The sequence below is a fragment of the Arvicanthis niloticus genome, chromosome 5 (genome assembly GCF_011762505.2).
Source record: "Arvicanthis niloticus isolate mArvNil1 chromosome 5, mArvNil1.pat.X, whole genome shotgun sequence".
Lineage (NCBI taxonomy): Eukaryota > Metazoa > Chordata > Mammalia > Rodentia > Muridae > Arvicanthis > Arvicanthis niloticus.
Window position 1 is genome coordinate 96,061,138 of NC_047662.1, and position 19,593 is coordinate 96,080,730.

A 19,593-nucleotide genomic window follows, 5' to 3' on the forward strand; every position below is an offset into this window, starting at 1 on the left:
TCTTTTTTCTTCTTTGCATATCATGCATTCTTAAAAATTAAATGTCTTTCTTGTCACTCTATAGACATCGTTATTAATAATTTTTCTCTAATTTCTCTATTTTGATTCCCAAAAGGTTTTCCCTAGAATCTGGAGAGATGGCTTAGTAGTTAAGAACACTTACTTAACAGCTCATAAATTGTGTAACTCCTATTTCAGAGAATTTTAGGCATTCTTCTGGCCTCCTTAGACACCAGGCACATGTACTGTGCATATATACCTATGTATATGCAACACTCAAACACATAAAATAAACATTTAAAATAAGGAGAAGAAAATTTTATTTCCAGCTTATTTTCTATAAGTCTTCTTGGTACCATTACCATTTTAACATTTTTTTAATATATCTAAGCACTATCATTTAGTTAGATAACAATTTAAAGCATTCTGTGTATATAGGCACATATACATACACACAGGCTAAGTAATGGTATAGAATCTGTACAACACGGTGACAACCAGTTTACACATATGGTTAACAATTTCTAGTCATTATTTTAAAGTACAGTCCAACATTTTAGCTCAAGTTCCTAAGAAGTAATCTGTAAGCAGACTCAAGCAATCAACTTTCTGATAAATGATGAAGAGAAAGAAAACATTTGAGAGACAGTGAGGTGGCTCTGGGGATAAACATGCTTGCAGCCAAGCCAAGCCAAGACTACATAGTGAAAAGAAAGAACTCATACCTATGAGTTGACCTCTGACATCCGTGTACACACACACACACACACACACACACACACACACACACACACACACAAACACACACACTAAAAATATTCAAAGGATCCAAATGTCTTCTGAGATCTAGAACTATTTGAAATAAAATCTAAATACATTCTTAATGCTTTTTCTGAAAATAAAGTAGTTTTATTAGTACAATTTTAAGCTTATGATTGCAAATTCTGAAAGTCCTTATTTGGGTACAGGATGAATTTAAATACATAGAGATACATAGTGCAATACCTAATACAAAGTAAATGCTAAAATTTATTTGTTGAACAAATGACTGATATATTCATTAAAACCAGAGTAACAATTGTTCTTTAGATTATACATAAATTCCAAGAGACTTAGCTATTGGTGATAGTATGGTTTGAACAAGTATAAGGAAAGAATAAAACAATGTCTTCAGTTAGTCAAGTTGACAGGCTGGGGATTAGCCCAGTGGTAGGACACTTGATTAGCATCTGTAAGACCCTAGATTCAATCCTCAGTACTGGAAAAAAAAAAAGTCAGGTTGATTTTAGTACTAAGGGTTAAGCTTTTTCTATACTTAGGATATATTTTGACGTCAAAGGTTAGGATGAGAATGTTGGTGACTGTAGGTTGGGGAGATAATCTTCACTGAACAAAGAGGGCCTTGATAGGCTGCATGATGAACTGAAATCAGTTCATGAAGCATGGGTTGCTAAATATTAGACACTAGAAATAAAGAGACTGAATGACACTCTTCTCTTCCATATCAAGATGCTCATAATCTATAGGAAAATCAAATGTGTAATACACAATTGTTTTTTGTGTGTGTGACAGGTAATAATAGGTGAGCGAAGACAGAAGATGCAAAGACAAGGAGGAAATGGCTAACTCCACCTCTCATGTAACTCTGCAAAGTTTAAAATATGGGTACAATGAGATATTGTATTTGTGCTCAAGCCTGAAATAATACAGATGCAGGAGGTATTTTAATTAGTAATAAATAAAAAGCAGATTTAGAGACAGTATTGTGAAAACCTCCTACATGAAACAATGGAGATCGCCAAACAGTCAATAGAACCGTCATGTTATGCTTTGGGTTCATCAGATTTGCATGACAGCCTTATAGATGTGAGCATATCTGGTGAAAAGATGATGATGAACAGCAGGCATGAAATCATAATATATAAAGCATGGGTGAGGAAAGTGCATGGAAAAACTCCTCCGATTAAGATAGGTGATAGATTACACCATCCTTTCTGCAGAATCCTCTACTGCTTCCACATATTTGTGACAATGGCCTACACGACCTAGCCACCACTTCTTATCTCTTTCTAGCTTCTCTTGTCTTCTCCTCACTACATCATTCTAAGGCTAATTCACAGGAGCGTGCTCTTCTCTAACATTCCAGGCATGCTCCATGTTTAAGGCTTGATCCCCATTGTCCCTCCTGCCAGTAACAAATGCTTTTCTTTCAGTATTCACCTGGCTAGCTTCCCCATCTACTTCAAGTCTTGCCTCAGATATTATCTTAATGAATTATATTATTTTGATTATTTCATTTATAGATACAACCTGAGCTGGCAGTGTAGTTCAGTGACAGAATGATTCCAAACACGTAGGAAACACTGAATTAAAATACCACCCTACATTCATTCATAAATGATTGAATATCACCCATCAAATTGCCTACACTCTCCCTAACTCTGTTGATTCTCCTTAATTTTGATATTTTGGTTACCTGTTATTAAACTTTAAGTGATCATTTGTGTCTTGAAGAAATTTACTAACAGAAGGAGGTGCAAAAAACCTAAGACCAGCCATAAGCAAAAGTGTATGGACAGGGATGGACAATATGCTTCCTGTAGGAATAATAAGCACTCCTGATTTTTTAACTCTTTTTTAAACAGCAAAATATGAGCAAAAAAAAAAAAAACCCAAGAAAAATTATAGTCCTATGACATAGAAAGATAATTAGAAAATTAATGCTCATGTTTTCTTTGGAATTGATGTTACATTCAAAATTAATTTTTAAAAGGTTAAATGAAAGTAAATGGATCTGAAGCTCCTTTTTATCAGCCATAAAAATATTCATTGGCTCTCTGCCCAGAGTTTAAAGGAAACCAGCATGAGTCTAATGAAAAACAAGCTGTAGGTCTCAGGGAAATTCAATATATTTTCTTTCTTTCCTTTTAGTTTTTGATTGGTTTCCATGGGAATCTGGGCTTGTGGGGGATCACTGAACCTATTCATGGACAGCAGATACTTTATTTCCATGGCTTGGTAAAGTAGGGGTCAGTGAAGAGATAAAGATGGCTAGGCAATGAATATAGCTGTAGGAAACAAGATTATGTTTAAAACAAAATTCTATAAGCTATACAGATTTAAAATATGCGTCCTTCAAGTCTGCTTGACTGTGTTTGAGAGGTATGATAACAAAGTAAAAACAAATGAAGGTTCACCTTTGGAGTATGCCATGAACCTAGTCTATGAGAAGCGAACCTTCTTGGAATTGAGATGGGAAAACTGGATTTGGGGAGTATAGTTGGCCAGAAGAACTAGAAAACAGGAAAGATGATATGAAAATCTGAAAGAACACTGGGGGAAATTTGAACGTTTCTTTTTAGTGTTGGCATATCAGGAGCACTAAGATGTAACTCTGAAACCAAACAAAATTAAACAAAACAGATGGCAAGCTAATTTTGACAGCAAGGACAAAGGCCTTAAAGAGCTAGACCAAATGATACCCTAGTGTACCTACAGAGAAATCAGACAACACATGGTAAATCTGACTGCTATGTGACTGCCACGAAGCTCAGTGAAGATTTTTTTCACATTAGAATCATGTCAGAAATTTTCAAAATAATGATCTCAACATGTTCCTTGTGGCTAACTATTACATTCAAGTTAATGTACATGGACAAAAACTCAACTACTATGTAAATTTGTGTGTATGAAATATACATAAATCTATAGAGGCAGAATGCTTATCTGTGACTGCCACAGTTTGCAGAAAGAAGCAATAAGAACTTACCTCTACTTTGAGTAGAAGAGACCCTCTACTATGTGTACTCAAGAAGTACTTGAGTATTTGTTCTTATAGACTAGGTTCACACCATAATCCAAAAGCTGAACCTCCAACTCTAACATTTGCTTTAGAATGACAGAAACGCTTTGGAACTAGATAGAGGTGGTGACTGTACATCATGAATGTAGCAATGTTCCCAACTTGTTTCTGTTAGAATAATCAGTTTTGTTATATGACTTGCACCTAGACAAATTAATTTCTAGGACTTATTTTTATTTTATGTGTATGTGTGACTGCCTGAATACATTACCATGTGTGTGTACCTGGTACCTGTGTAGGTCATAAGGTGTTGGATACCTTGGAACTGGAGTTACAGAAAGTAGTGATTCACTATATAGGTTCTAGAAACCAAACCGGGATCCCCTAAAAGGGAAGCCAGTGCTCTTAATTGCTGAGCTATATCTAGCTAAAGTTAGTATACTAGGCAGGCATGGTGGCATACACCTATAATTCCAGCACACAGGAGGCAGAGGCAGGAGGATTATAAGTTTGATATCAGCCTAAGGTATACAATGAATTCCAGGCTAGCCTAGGTTAAAAAACACTCTATCCTGCTCCCAACAAAAAATCAGTAGGCAGGTTATACATAGACAAAAAATAGAGCTTATTTCAGATATGTTGAAACTGACATTGGAAAGATATTCAGCTACAGATTTCTAGATAATAGCTGGAAAAACAAGTTTGGAATTTGAAAGAAGGGTTAGTTCTAGAAACAAAAACGTGAGAAAAAAAACCTGGAAGTCTGTGAGTGAAACAAGAGTAGTGAGAAAAGAAACAAGGATTCCTGCAGGATTATAGAAGTCAACAGAAAAATTAAGAGGAGTGAGCTGTCGGGTGAGAATGCCAGAGAAAGAAGAAAGGAGGGAATGAAGAGTAAGTCCACCCAAATTAGGTCTCTGGTTGTCCTTTGTTAGAACAAGAACTACAAACACATCATGTTCTGTATCCTATGAGATTAATATAAAACAGAGAACTACAAGATATAGCTATAAAAGTTGTCTTTCCCTATATAATTTTACTTGTTTCTGGAAGAATTTCAGGAAAAATAATTTGAAAATGAAATTCAAAGTTGTTAAAATTTGATTAGTTTCTTTATCCAAAGAATTGAAATTTCCATGTCTTTTGATTTAAACAGACAGCTTGGTTCAGGCAAATGATAGATCAAAAGGAAAAGAGCCATGAGGAGGCAAATGATTGGCCAGAAGATAAGAGTTGTAGGGATGGTGACATATGACAACATTTCTTAACTTTACCAATTTTTTGAGTTAACAAAAAAGAGTTATTTTGAAGGTTAGATGTGCAAAGAGCTATATGTGTTAAAATATTTTTGCTAGTAATGTTAAAGTCAGTAAATATGTCAAGTCTATTTTTCCTAATTAAAGTTACTTATAAACTACTTTATACATTTAATATATTATTATATATGGTTCTGTTTTTTAAAGTTAAAAATCATAAAGAAAAAAATCCACCAAAAGTCTGTTTACTTTTAATATATATCAGTTGATTGAAAAGAAAAGAATTAAATTCAGTGACAATTTAAAATGAAATATTTTACTACACACATCAATTTCTAAATGCAACTGGAAGTAATACTGTAATTGAGAGAGCAATTACTTATATGGTCTCCTGATAATGTTCAAGCCTGTGTGTTTGTAAACATTATGCACAAGTTATCTGCCGTCCATGGTCTCTGACACAGATGTTAATGCTGATATTTTATTTCTTAAATATTCACAGTTTTATGAGGTAGGTAAGGTAGTAATATAAGCTATATTTTACAAAGCCTTGGAGAGTTAAACCACCTGTGTCAGATCACAAGCTAGTGAGTGATGTCCTGTGGTACCAGATGTCTTTGAATTATGAATGGAATATAAATCTTGAAACTTCAGATCCAATTTTTTTTTCATTATGCCATATTGACTCGACAGAGATCTGGAAATTAGTGGGTCCTTGTTATTCAATGAAGAAGTAAGTTCTCACTTCACTTTAGCTTTCTTACTGCCCTGAATTTAGACCCTAAGCATAAGAGTTTTATGAAATTTGGGGTGTTATATTTGGGAGATGGGAGCAATAGTCCTTCATGGCCCTAAGTTTCCTCTCATCATCCAGTCTTCTCTGCTTTAGGATCAAAACATCTCATTCTAGGTCTTTAAACATGAAACCCACAGTAAATTGCTTTCCAATTTATACAATAAAACTAATTTTCCAGTGAAACTTTGGTTTTAAAGCTAGTTTATAACTAGTTGTCAGCAACATTCAGACCTGTTCTAAGTTCTTGCCATGCTCACTAAACAAGTCTATTTGCCTAAGTCCAAACTCCCTCACTATATCTTGAAGATACTTTGGAATGTTTTGTTCCTATTTACCAAGGGACTTTGATTTAGAAATAATTCACTTACCCACTAAATTTGACTATATGTGCACATGTGTACATGTATATGGATATGTACATGTAGAGGCCAGAGGTCAACCTTGGGTTTTTCCTCAGGAACTGTCTACCTTGGTTTTGTTTGAAGCCAGGGTCTCTTACAGTTTAAAACTTGCTGACTAGGCTAGGTTTGCAACACTGTTCTCATCTTCTCCCTTCTTTAACTGTTTCCTTTGCAATCTTATTTTCCTTAAATTACCCTTCAATATTAGTGCTTTTTATTTTTGATCCTGTTCCCCTCTATATTCCAAACTAGGGCACAGTAACTCTTATGACCTCTGTTTGCACTAAAAACTCTAGCATAGCAAAATTCATGGCAGCCGTCAACTACCAAGACACTCCATGGGGACCTAACACTCAGTTTACTCTGAACTCAATAACTTTTCTTCTCATATTGCTCCTTGATTAGTATATTCTACCTTTTGAATAATGGCACCTAAAGCCAGTAATACCAATCAATCTAAGGGGTTATATCTAGACAAGGCCAATGTACTGAAAGTGGCAAGAGCTCATAACAGCAAAGGATGTGGGCAGAACAGAGCAGCAGTTCTCAGCGGGTTTTGTCAGCATCACTGTCTTCACCTTGGAACCTGTCAGAGAAGTGAACACTCTGGTTTCAGGTTGCCTTGACTAAATTAAAAATGTGTGTAAGCCCAGCAATCTGTGTTTTTATACATGTCCAAGAGGCCTATGCATATCTAGTTCTTAAAAACTCAAGCGTCAGATCATGGATACAGGTTTTCATATTGTTATACAAACTCAGGTGGGATTTGCGACCTTAGGGCTTACATGCACATGCCAGGCCAGAAACCACTGTTGTTTCCATCCTCCCTGATTTTATCTACAGACAATGATTACAAAGTTCTAGACACTTTACCATTGATAAATAATACTTTACATGAAACAATGTGCCCACAGTACAGGACATAAATCTTAAGAAGATAGACTGTTACATTTTCATGGCGCTAATCCACAGACTGAAACATAGATTTCTAGCACCCTGGAAAGCTCCATACGCTCAGTCACTGCATACTCTGTAGGTAACTACAAATCTGATTTCAGTCACCAGAGATCAGTTTAGCCTACTCTTGAAATCCCTATAAACAATATACATATTCTAAAAGTAATCTGTTTCATTCAACACAATGTCTATGCAACTCACTTATGAGGCTGAACAGACCAACACTTCATTTTTCCAAATTTTGTAGCAGGAATATCATAGAAATCTATTTGCCTATTTCTTGTTTATAGGTATTTAGGTTATTTGACCTATTATTAAAATACCAGAGTAGGGGGACAGTTCAGTGATATAGCACTGACCTAATGTGTAGAATCTTGGGTTTGATTTTTAGCACTGCAAAAATAGAAAACAATTTTTTTTTTCTTCTATGAATAAAGCCTTGATCATTTCAAACACCTTTTGGTAGAAAGAGGAGCTCATTTACCTCATGTATTACTTAGACTTAAATTTACAGTTGTGTGTCTAGTAGGTAGGTACAGTTTTCCAGAGTGGATGCACCAATTTACACTTTCATGAAATGTTGAGCATTTTAGTTGTCCCATATTGCCACCACCAGTCACTGGTGCAGCAACTGTCTCGCATTTTTATTTTAGACATCCAAATGACAGCATAATGGTATCTTACCATGGCATTAATTTGCATTTTCCTAATTACTAATGGTGATATGCCTTTTCATGTGTCTTTTGGGTATTTTGATATAATCTTTAGAGAACCAGGGCTACATGTTTCAATACAAGTAAATCTCAAAACATAATAGTCAATTTTATAAAGTTGGAGAATGACGTACATCACATAATGCCATTTATTTAAACATTTTAAGCATATAAAATAATGTTCCTTATGTGTGTGAGTGTATGTTGAAAAATACTCATGAAATTGAAACCACCAAACTCAAACTAACTTAGGAGGAAGAGAAATAGGGAACATGATTTTGGACAGTACGTTGATTTTAAGAACATTTATTCTACTTAGCTTCATTTAAAAGAGCTTATATAAAGTATAAAATAATAGTTTTACTTCTTCTAAGTGTTAGGCACTTGAATGCCTTTCACATTATTTCCTATTATACCCATATGCTTATAATCTTCATTAACATAAAAATGAATAAGGTAGAGCCTACATATATGTGAATGCAATGAGAACAGTGAATTTTTTAAGGGACGAGAACTGGAGCTGGGAATGAAGCAATTGCCTAATATTCATAAAGTTCCAAGCCTAATTAATCTTCTGCAGAAAGAGGCGGGGGCAGCAGGAGTGACAAACAGACAGACAGAAACACAGAGACAGACAGAGACACAGAGACAGGTAATGATTATCTACAGATAATGATTACAAAGTTCTAGACATTTTATCATTGATAAAAAATACTTTACATGAAATAATACACACACAGTCCAGGTCACAAATCTTAAGAAGGCAGACTGACACATTTTCATGGAGCCTTGCCCAATGTCTAACTAGAAAAGAGCCATCTGTCTGTGACAACTACTCATCCCTCTGTGGTAATCTGATGTCTGTACCTAGGCTGCAATATGCCCAGTAGCAACAACACTGGTAACAGATCCCTAGAAAACACATCTCTCCAACAAGTTAAATGCTTTAAGTTTAATACTCATAACTGCTATAGAGAAGATAGACAGTACTAGCCTACCTTATTCATCTTAAAGTTAAAGAAATTAAGGCATAAAATGCTATTTATATGTAAATTAAATGCACAGTTTTATCAAATCTGCTTATAAAATTGAAAAGGAAGGTGATAGAAAATGAAAAATATATCTATTTATTTAAATGTTAACAGTTCTGAATCCCATACCTTTCATAATAAATTTATTACTTATTCATTCATATTTATTAAACAAATACTGTCTATTAAGTGGCAAGAACTGTGCTAGAACTGTAGCTATAAAATCAGCTTTATTGGCGGTGGGTAAAATTCATTTAAAGAAACATGTTAAATGTTTGTAGATCTAGAGAGATTCAAAAATAATAAAACAAGGTGCTTGCCTGGCATTTCAAGCTCCTTTTTTTTTTTTTAAGCATAAAAGAGACATTATAGTTACAATGCAACATGAGGCACTAACAGATATAAAAGAAATACTAATAAGCCTAAGAAAAGCTAACAGTATAGTTTTATATAATAAAGAAACATAATAACATGAGTGTGGATATCAATAATGACACTATTTATGTGCTACGATTGTTGCTATATGCTAAATGCATTCATTATAGATAGATGGGCCAGCTGTAAGAAAGTTATCCATCTTGTATTCCAACACAGTACCAGTTATGTAGTATTTTTAATCTACATTTGTAAATGAATCATGGTCATATGCATAAAAATTGGTAGCTACACAAACAGTAAATATATGTGTGTGCATGTGGAGGCCACAGGTCAACCTGAGGTGTCACTTGCCAGGTGCCATCCACCTTGTTTTGCACAGGCTTTCACACTGGTCTGGAGCTTACCCGTGAGGCTAGGCTGTCTGGATGTGCCTGCCTGTGCATCCCCAGCATGGAGGTTATAAGCAGGTGCCATCATACCAGATTTTTGGTTTGTATGTGTTTTGAACAGGGTCTCTGGAATTCACTATGTAGAAGGCTGACCTCAAACTTGCAGACATATAACTGCCTCTGCCTCTTGAGTGTTGAAATTAATGGCATGCACCACCATGTCTAACTCCTTACCAGCTTTTTTTTTTTTTTTTTTTTTTTTCAAGGATTCTAGGAATCAAGCTCAGGTCCTCAGGCTTGTATTGCAGGTACTTACTTCTCTTACTTAACTGTCTCTCCAGCCCAAATAGCATATTTCTAAGATCACAGATACCAGATTTAAATGGGATAAACAGTATATGAAAAGAAGTTTACTAAATGAAAGGAAAGGAAGTTTAATGGGGACTATACGAAAAGCCTCAACCTATAGCAGACATACAGGACTTCCTTTTTCTACTCTCCCAAGTCACATAATCATGGCTACTTAGAAAATGTCCTGCAACTCTGTGTTGAGTCAGCATTTCCATGGTATATCTATTAGACTCAACTCCACTCCACTGGCTTGACTATAATACTTCACCATGCATGTACACTTTATTCCTCTCTCAAAGTAGCTTTGATTGCCATGTTAATCTGCTTAGATACTTCAATCATGTAACTTCAAATTTCCTAAATGGATCCATTGTAGAAAGGACTTTTCATTAGAAAAAAAAAGGCATAGAGATTGCATTGTACAAAAGCCTTGCACCAGCACAGCTGATATTATATGACTAAAAATTAATGAATTTATTTAGGCAAACTTAATTACCCATACATTTTCAAGTGAGAATGGATCCCTACACAAAAATCAATTTGTTATGGATTAAAAGACTTGAAAGAAAATATGGGTAATTTAGAAACAATAACTGCTCAGCCTTTCCACCTCCCAGCTTCTGTTTACACTAAGCCCTACCTGCAGGACAGTTTAACTGTTGACCAGATGGAATCTGCAGCAGGATTTCTTGGTTCCTCTTGCTTTATTCTTTCTACCCTAGCAATGCCATCTATATCCCTGGTTTCTTTAACCTCATAACACTGTTAGGACTGTATCATCTGCATTACAGTTTGGAAAAAGCCTTTAAAGGAAAAAGCCAGGCTGACTGTGATACTCTTTGTACAAGCTGGTTGTCTTTCATTGGGAACTCATATTTGGTTTATTTTAATATGGGGAAATCCTAGATATTTAATGCAAAGATGTCTTTAAAGATAAGGTGTGTGTGTCTCTGTGTGTGTATGTGTCTGTGTGTTCATGTGTTCTCAGAAACAAGGTGTCTTATCAGACTTGGGATTTACTCCATATATTCTTAAAAAATGTTTCTTGATGGGTGGTGGTGGCTCATGCCTTTAATCCCAGAACTCAGGAGGTTGAGACAGGCAGATCTCTGTGAGTTTGAGGCCAACCTAGTCTATACAGAGAGTTCAAGGACAGTCAAAGTTACGCAGAGAAACCCTGTCTTGAAAAACAAAAAAACTAAAACAACAACAATGAAGAATCTTGATCACCTTATTCCTGCTTATTGTATTTATTTTAGATTACTTAAAAATGGAACTTTGTGGGAAGTGCAAAATCAAATATAACACCTGGGTTTGACCAGGCAGAGCAGGGCACTAAAGAATTATTCCTACTCTTACTCTAGAAAGTCTAGTATAACTTAAAGACATATCACTGCTCTTTGCAAGCATGTAAAAAAAAAAATAAAGCAAGAACAAAGGGAGGTTGTTAACTATAAGATCCATGAATGAACATGAAATTTGCAATGTATGTAATCAACTATATAAGTTCTTTTTTTTAAAACTACTTATTTATTTTTATGTATGTGAGTACACTGTATCTGTCTTCAGACACACCAGAAGAGGGCATTTGATCCCATTACAGATGGTTGTGAGCCACCATGTGGTTGCTGGGATTTGAACTCAGGACCTCTGGAAGAGCAGTCAGTGCTCTTAACCACTGAGCCATCTCTCCAGCCCCAACTATATAAGTTCTAACAGTAAGTCTTAATTCTATTTCTTCACTGACATTATTTAAAACCATAATTAAAATATCAAGGCTAGCAAGATGGCTTAGTGGGTATGGTAGCTTGAATGAGATTGTACCCCCCCCCACTCCCCCCACCCCCCCACCCTCCCCCCACCCCCCACCCCCCGGGAACAGCAGATATTTGAACACTTGGTTCCCAGTTGGTAGCCATTTAGGGATGCTTAGGAGGTGTGGCCTTGCTGAAGGAGGTGTGACACTAGGGGTGTGCTCTGAGATTTCAGAGTCTTGTGCCACTCTCAGTTTGCTCTTTCTGCTTCCTGTTTGTAGCTCAAGATGTGAGTTCTCAGTTGCTGTTACAGGAGCCATGCCTTCATTTTGTCTCTGAACCATTAGCCCAAATAAACTTTCTTCTATAGGGGCCTTGGCCATTGGTTTCATTGCAGCAGTAGAACAGCAATTAATACAGTAGGTAGAGGCATTTGCTGCCCAAGTTTGGAGACCCTCAAATCTGAGTTTAATCCTAAAAACCCAGTAAAGGTAGAAAGAAAGAACTGACTTTGACCTGCACATATGCCTTGTGGCATGTGTGTCTATACACACACCATGTATACACAATACACAGTAGGAATTTTAATAATTAAAAAAAAAATCAAAATTAGCACCCTGGCATGGTGGCCTACATCTCTAATTCCAGCACTAGGAGAACTGCTACAAGTTTGACGTCTGTCTATGCTTCACTGTGACACACTGTCTAAAAACAACACACACACACACCACCCACTAAAACAAAAATAACTCACACAACAAACAAACAAAAAACCAAATTAACACTAAAATAGGAAGCAAGAGAAAATAATGGGTTGCATCTGACAAAGCTAACTTAACTGAGGCGGCAAGCCCCTCTGTTGACCATGCTGGTCACATTAACTCTTTGGGAAGTCATAATATTAGATCATCAACTTAAGTCCTCATCCTACCTCACCTTGTCCAAAAAAACAAAACAAAAACAAAAACAAAAACAAAAAACTAAAAACAAAAACAAAAAACAAAAAACAAAACAAACAAACAAAAACAAAACAAACAAACAAAAAAACCAAACCAAAAAACTTCTTAATGTCAGGATCTCCCAATTACATTTAAAAAATTGAATCTCAGGCAGGCAAGACTGATCAGGGGTTAACTGGCTACTCTTCTAGAAGTCTTAAGTTTAATTCCCAGCAATCACATGGTGGCTCACAACCATCTATAAGATCTGATGTCCTCTTCTGACATGCAGGTGTACATGCAGACAGAGCACTCATAAAAATACACAAATAAATACATTTTTTAAAAGTTTGAGTCTCATACCTAAATGACTCATAATAATCTGGCCGTTCCTATTTTTTAATGATAACAAGGTAAATATAGTTATTTTCCAGGGAATAATTTAGTTAGTTGACAAGCCAAGGTGAAATATTATAAGTATTTGAGTAGCAGTTAAAACTGAAGTTAATACTGTGATGACAATCAGTTCAGGAGAAGTACTGGAAACAGGCTGACACACCTCACTGGTGCGTACACAATAAGCAGCACAACTCAATGTCTGCCTCTTTTTATGCATTTAGCACATGCAAGGCTAATTTTCTAATCCTTCAATTAGTCAGCTCTGTCTGGTCAGATTTTTTTAAGTGAAAAAATACCATTACTAGTTTATGCTCATTCTAACTACTGTTCACTGTTTTTTATTACAAAAATATGAATTCTAATGTAACAAAAAGAAAAATAACATGAACTAGAAGAATGTCTTATTAACCAAAACTTCATGGAAGGAAAATGGTTTTCAGGCAAGTGTTTAACTTTGAAGCTTCTTATTTTATCTTTTTATTATGATTTAATCTTAAAAATCTGAACTCTGAACCTGGTATAGTGGTTGGTGCATGCCTTTAATTACAGCACTTGGGAGGTAAAGGCAGGCAGATATCTGTGAGTTCGAAACCAGCCTGATCTATAGTGAGTTCCAGGGCAGCAGAGCTACATAATAAGACCCTTTCTCAAATAAATAAATAAATAAATAAATAAATAAATAAATAAATAAATATTCTCAAATAAATAAATAAATCTGAACTCTTGTAACAATGACTTTAAAAACTTTAAATTACATTAATACTTTCAATGTAACTTTTATATTTTTAAAAAGCTAAAAATACACTAGAAAATAAACTTCTTTATGGGTCTAATACCACAAATTTCTATAGGGAATGAAACTTTTAATTGTAAAAGTAATATTCATGAAGGGAAAAACAAGCTATGACAAGCACAAAGATTCATGTTCATTCCTAGTACTAAGCCCAAGCACTGGCAACACTGTTATGTGTGTTTCTTTTCAGTCTTTGTCTTCTCTCCATACATGGATATAGTGTGTGAACCATGTCCTCAGACCCAGTTAGCTGTATGTTAACCCACAGTTTATAGACTATTGTTGGAGAAGCCCAGAAGCCTTTGTGTCTTTCGTTTGTCATTTATTTGTTCATTGCACAGTTCTGCCAGTAAAGTAACAAACAGCCACACAGTCTCCTCTTTAAGGTAATTTGACTTCTCACCTTTTGAGCTGCAAGGTGGAGGGCTGTTCTCTGGCTATGGTCAGTTTTGTTGACATCTGCTCCTGCTCTTAGAAGAGCATCTGCACAGTCCAATCTGTCTGCCAACACACAATACATAAGTGGTGTTCTCCCAAATTGGTCTTCTTTATCTTTAAGAGCAGAGTTTCCTGTAATACAAGAAAGGGTGATATTTAATAATTGTTTTTATTACTAATATAAGTAGGAGATATAATTTCTAAAACCTTATTATTGAGTCTGTGCTAATTCCACTGTATATCATTTCATTTTAATTTAGTCTATGAAGTAGATAGTAGCATTCCTGCATTGCTGACATATGAAGGGTAGAGAAGTTTATTGACCTACACATATGCATACTGAGAGTAGATGGCAGAGAATGACTGAGAAATAGGTAGCTCTGACACATGATTCTGACTATTCCTGCTCTACTCTGCACACGGATGAAAAGAAAACACACCATTCTTCTGACTACTAGGTGCTTGGGATGAGCCTTGCCAGCTACTGTACCCTAAATCAAGCAAAGGATAACAAAGAGGTACTTACTTTCTTATCATCTCTTAGAGACTAAGAGAGGATATGGAGAGGAGGAGTCTGGAGAAGACAGTTCTTTAAACTGGTCCATAGGATCATGAACGACCTGACCAACTCCTGTGAAATGACTAGAATCAGGATAGCAAAAGCTCCAGAAACTGAACTACAGGCGGAATCCTGCCCAGGTTCTAACCTGGAACAGACAGCCCAGAAGTAAAGCTAGACGACTGTGTAAGGGATCTGAAAACTAAATTGACACTTGAACTGAAGTCCATAAAATTGAAACAGAATGTTATTCTAAACCAAAACAGGTTGTTAATCTTCTAAAATAAAATACATAAGGAGAATCCAGTCTCATGATATATAAAATGTCAAAGATATAGTTCCAAATTACTAGATAACCTGAGTCATGAAAATATCAACAAAAGAATATTTCTGTGATAATCCGGAAATTATAATCCTGACAATGTTTAAAATAATTACTTAAAAAGTGCTCTAACAATCATCAATACTCTTGACACAAATGTAAAAATAAGTCTCTGGAAAGAACCAGAAATAGAAATATAAGCCAAAGAAAAAATTTAAATATTTATTGATATATATTCATACATGTTATATTATATAACCATATATATATATATTATATTATATTATATTTGACAGAATCTCACTATGTAGCCAATGGTAACCTCAAACTCAACATGTTTCTGCTTTAGCATTCCAGGTACAGAGACTACAGGTGTGCAATACCATGCCGACTCATAAAATGACAATGTTCTAATAAACAAGTGGATAACCGAAGAAAATAAGCACAAGTAAGACCTCACCAAATATCTTAGGAGCAGAATGAAGATAATACAGGAATGAATCTCTAAACATGATGACAGACCAACAGATGTTACTCAAATTGAATAACAAACACCAGAGATACAAACAAAAAGATTTAACAGTTTTTGAGATTTATAGGGTCAGTAACAAATAACAGTAATATATCATCAGTGTTTCAAGAAGTAAGAAAAACAATAAAATACTAAAAACAGTTGACCAACTGGGAAGATGGCTTGGTGGGTGAAACAGTTGCTACACAAGTATGAGGGACATGAGTTTGAATCCACAAGACCCAAGTAAAAGCTGGACACAGTAACATGAGCCTGCAATCCTACTGTTCGTATTGCAAGATGTGAGGCAAAGACAAAAAGAGTGCCCCTGGAAGAGTCCCATCATAGAGTCAGCTGTACACAGCAAAACAGACAGGTCCTGTCACAAGCAAGGTGGATGGTGAAGACTAATACCCAAGGTTGTTTCTGACCTCTACCTACATGTGCTATGATATGAACTTTTGCATGCACACACAAACACATATGCATATGCAAAAGTTTAGAAATGATAAAATAAAAATAAAAGCACAATTTAAGAAATAACTGCTAGACATGGCCCAAATTTGTTAAAAGACAAAGCTCTACAACTGAAAGAAGTTTAGAAACAATCAAATTAAATAAACCCAGAGGAATCTATGTTGAATCAATGAAATAAAACTTACGGAAGCTGAAGACCAAGAAAGAAACTATAAAAGCAGCAAAGAGGCCCAACTCACTGTGGGGAGGTGCCATTCAGAGGATACAATGTGTCTCATTTGAAACAAAGGAGGCCAAGAGACAGTGGCACCCTTCAAGAAAACAAAACTTTCAGTTCATAATTCCTTGTTAAATCTTTCATGAGCAAAGTTCAAATGAAGAAAACTAACAGAATTTAAAGTCATCAGACAGTCCTCATAAAATTAATGTAGAAAGTTCTTCAAAGAAAAAAGAGGTGGTTAAAAAGCCTAGACTATCAGGAATGAAGAAATACAACCGGACAGTATCCGGGAATACAGCAGATTATTCTCCTTTCGTGAATTATGTTTTGATGACTGAAAAACAAAACCACAGTACTATATGATATGGTTATCTATTTATGTAGAGGCAAATTAAATTTGGGGGGTTTATGAGGCTGCAGAGATGGCTCCGTGGTTAAGTATGAGTACTGCTCTTGCAGAGGACCCAATTTTGATTCCCAGAACTCATGTTGGGTGGCTTGTACCAACTGTAACTCAAGCTTCAGGAGACCAAAACTCTCTGGCCTCTATGGGCAGTGTATTCAAATATACATATGCACATAATTAAAAATAATAATAAAAATAATTTTAAAAATATTTGTGTTTGTATGAGCAAGCACATATACATATATGCATGATATGGCACACATATGAAAGCCAGAGCACAACTGTGGGTGTTAATTCTCTTTCCACCATGTAGGTTCTGAGGATCAAACATCAGGCTTGGTGGCAAATGCCATTATCCACTGAGCCTTCTCACCAGCACTGTAGAGGTAATTTTTAAAAACACACAAGAATAACAATCATAACAAACATTATTATATTATATAACAAATATTAATGTAAATGTGAAGAAATCAAAATCTTTATCTGCTATAAGAAGGAACATAAAATGGTATCACCATTTTGGAAAACAATTCTTCATGATATTTAACCCAGAGTAACAACTTAATGCAACGACTCCACTCTGAAATATATACCAGAGAGAAATGACGTATGCCCATGCAAAAGCAGGTTCAAAAGTGTCTCATAATAGTGACTGTCATCATAGCTCCAAAGTAGAATTGCAAGAAGTCAGCTGATTAATGGATAAACAAAATGCTATGGGTCCACAAACTGAAATAATATTCAACAAAAGGAACATGGTCAAATATACACATAACATGGATAGACCTTGAAAACATATGCTAAGTGAAAGAAGCTGTGTGGACCAAATAGAGGTATTCTATAACTATAAAAGGAAAGGTCCAAATACCATATGTTATATGATTTTATTTATATGAAATTTCTGGTACAAATATATCTATTCAAACAGAGGCATTAGCAGTTCCCTTTAACTCTGAGGAATCTGTTGGATTTGAAATAGTCCCAGATAAGGTGTATAAAACTTCTTAACAGGAAGTGGTAATAAAATTATTTTAATGTTAAGTATGTCAATAAATAAAACCATTAAAGTATATATCTGATTGGTAAAATGTATGGAATGTGAATTTTATCTTAATAAGAGCACCTAGGGCACTGGTGAATGTATGGAATGTATGGAGAATGTAGGCAATGATAAAATGTATGGAATGTGAATTTTATTTTAATAAGAGCACTTAGGGCTCAGTGGTTAAGAGCACTGACTGCTCTTCCAGAGGTCCTGAGTTCAATTCCCAGTCAACCACATGGTGGCTCACAACCATCTGTAATGGGATTTGATACCCTCTTTTGGTCCATCTGAGGACAGTGTGTGCACTCAAATACATACAGTAAATAATTCTTATAAAACAAAGAGGCACTTAGGAAAAAGTTGGCTACATATAAGTTAAAATGGGATACTAAAACTGTTCAATAAATGGAAAGGAAGACAATAAAGGGGAAGCCAAGATGTTAGAAACAGAAGAAGCATACATAAACTGAAAAACTTAAATCCTACCACCTGCAGTTACATTAAATATAAGTGTTATATAAGCACACTGATAAAAATACATGAGACAGGAAAAAAAAGACCAAACAACATGCTAGTTATATAAAAATCCATTTACTATATAATTACAAATGGTTAAAAGTAAAATCAGAGCAAAGGCCTAACATGTAAACACTAATCAATAAAATTAATGTAGGTTAATATCTAATAAGGTAGACAACAGCAAAGATAACTGTGTGGACCAAATAGAGGTATTCTATAACTATAAAAGGATCAATTCAATGAAAATACATAGTAATGTTAAATGTATATGTATTAAAACATAGCTTTGAACTGTATAGCAAAACTTGTAAGTTAGAAATCTCTAAAAAGATTCAAGTTTGTGCTTAGTAACTAACATTCCTCTCTTAAAAATAACAACAATCTCTAAAAATCAATACCTGTAAGGATAAAGAAGCAAACATCATTATAACACAGCATGATCCAACCAATATTTATTGAACATTATGGAGTGACAACCAGATACCAGAGAACATTTTCCAAATAGACACAAAATAAAAGAATTAAAAGAATGAAAACCGACCAAGTATGTTTTCTGATAGTAATACAATTAGGGAAATATAAATGATAGAGTGGTAACAGGCAATCATCAAATACTTATGAATTGAACAACATACCATAAGATAGCCCATGGATTAAAGAGAATTTTAAGGGAAATTTTAAATCATAATTAATTATTAAATGAAAAATAAAAACAATAGAGGCTTCTTGCCCTACACATAAGGGCAGCTTCAAAGGAAATGTACAGCACCGAAAATTTACATAAGAATAGAAGACCTGTTTCAAACTGATAAACTATGCTGATAAACTTCAGTATACTAAGAGCAGATTTAGCCCAAGAAAAGGAGGAGGCACATAATAAAAGTATGAATTGAGATCAGTACAACTAAAATGAGAAAAATAAGAGAGAAATCTATGAAGTAAAAAGCTCTTGGAAAATAAATCTGCAATTGAACTGATCACTAAGTACAGACTATACTAGAAGGGACAGAGTTGTAGTCAGTGATAGAATATTTGCCTTGAATACATGAGGCCCTAGAGTCAAACATTGTAAAAACAAAGTGACACAAAAGCCTGAGTAAAAACAATTTCCAATACAAGGAATGAAAGAAAATTATCA

General features: G+C 35.0%; 1 protein-coding gene across 2 annotated transcripts in view; it reads right to left on the reverse strand.

The window, feature by feature from the left end:
* Nucleotides 1–19,593, reverse strand: part of Invs (inversin) — a 138,988-nt gene that overhangs the window by 102,431 nt on the left and 16,964 nt on the right. For both annotated transcript variants that reach the window (XM_076934994.1, XM_034503464.2), the window contains exon 3: nucleotides 14,362–14,528. In XM_076934994.1, the coding sequence (XP_076791109.1) occupies nucleotides 14,362–14,528 (167 nt within the window). The remainder of the gene's footprint in view (nucleotides 1–14,361; nucleotides 14,529–19,593) is intronic.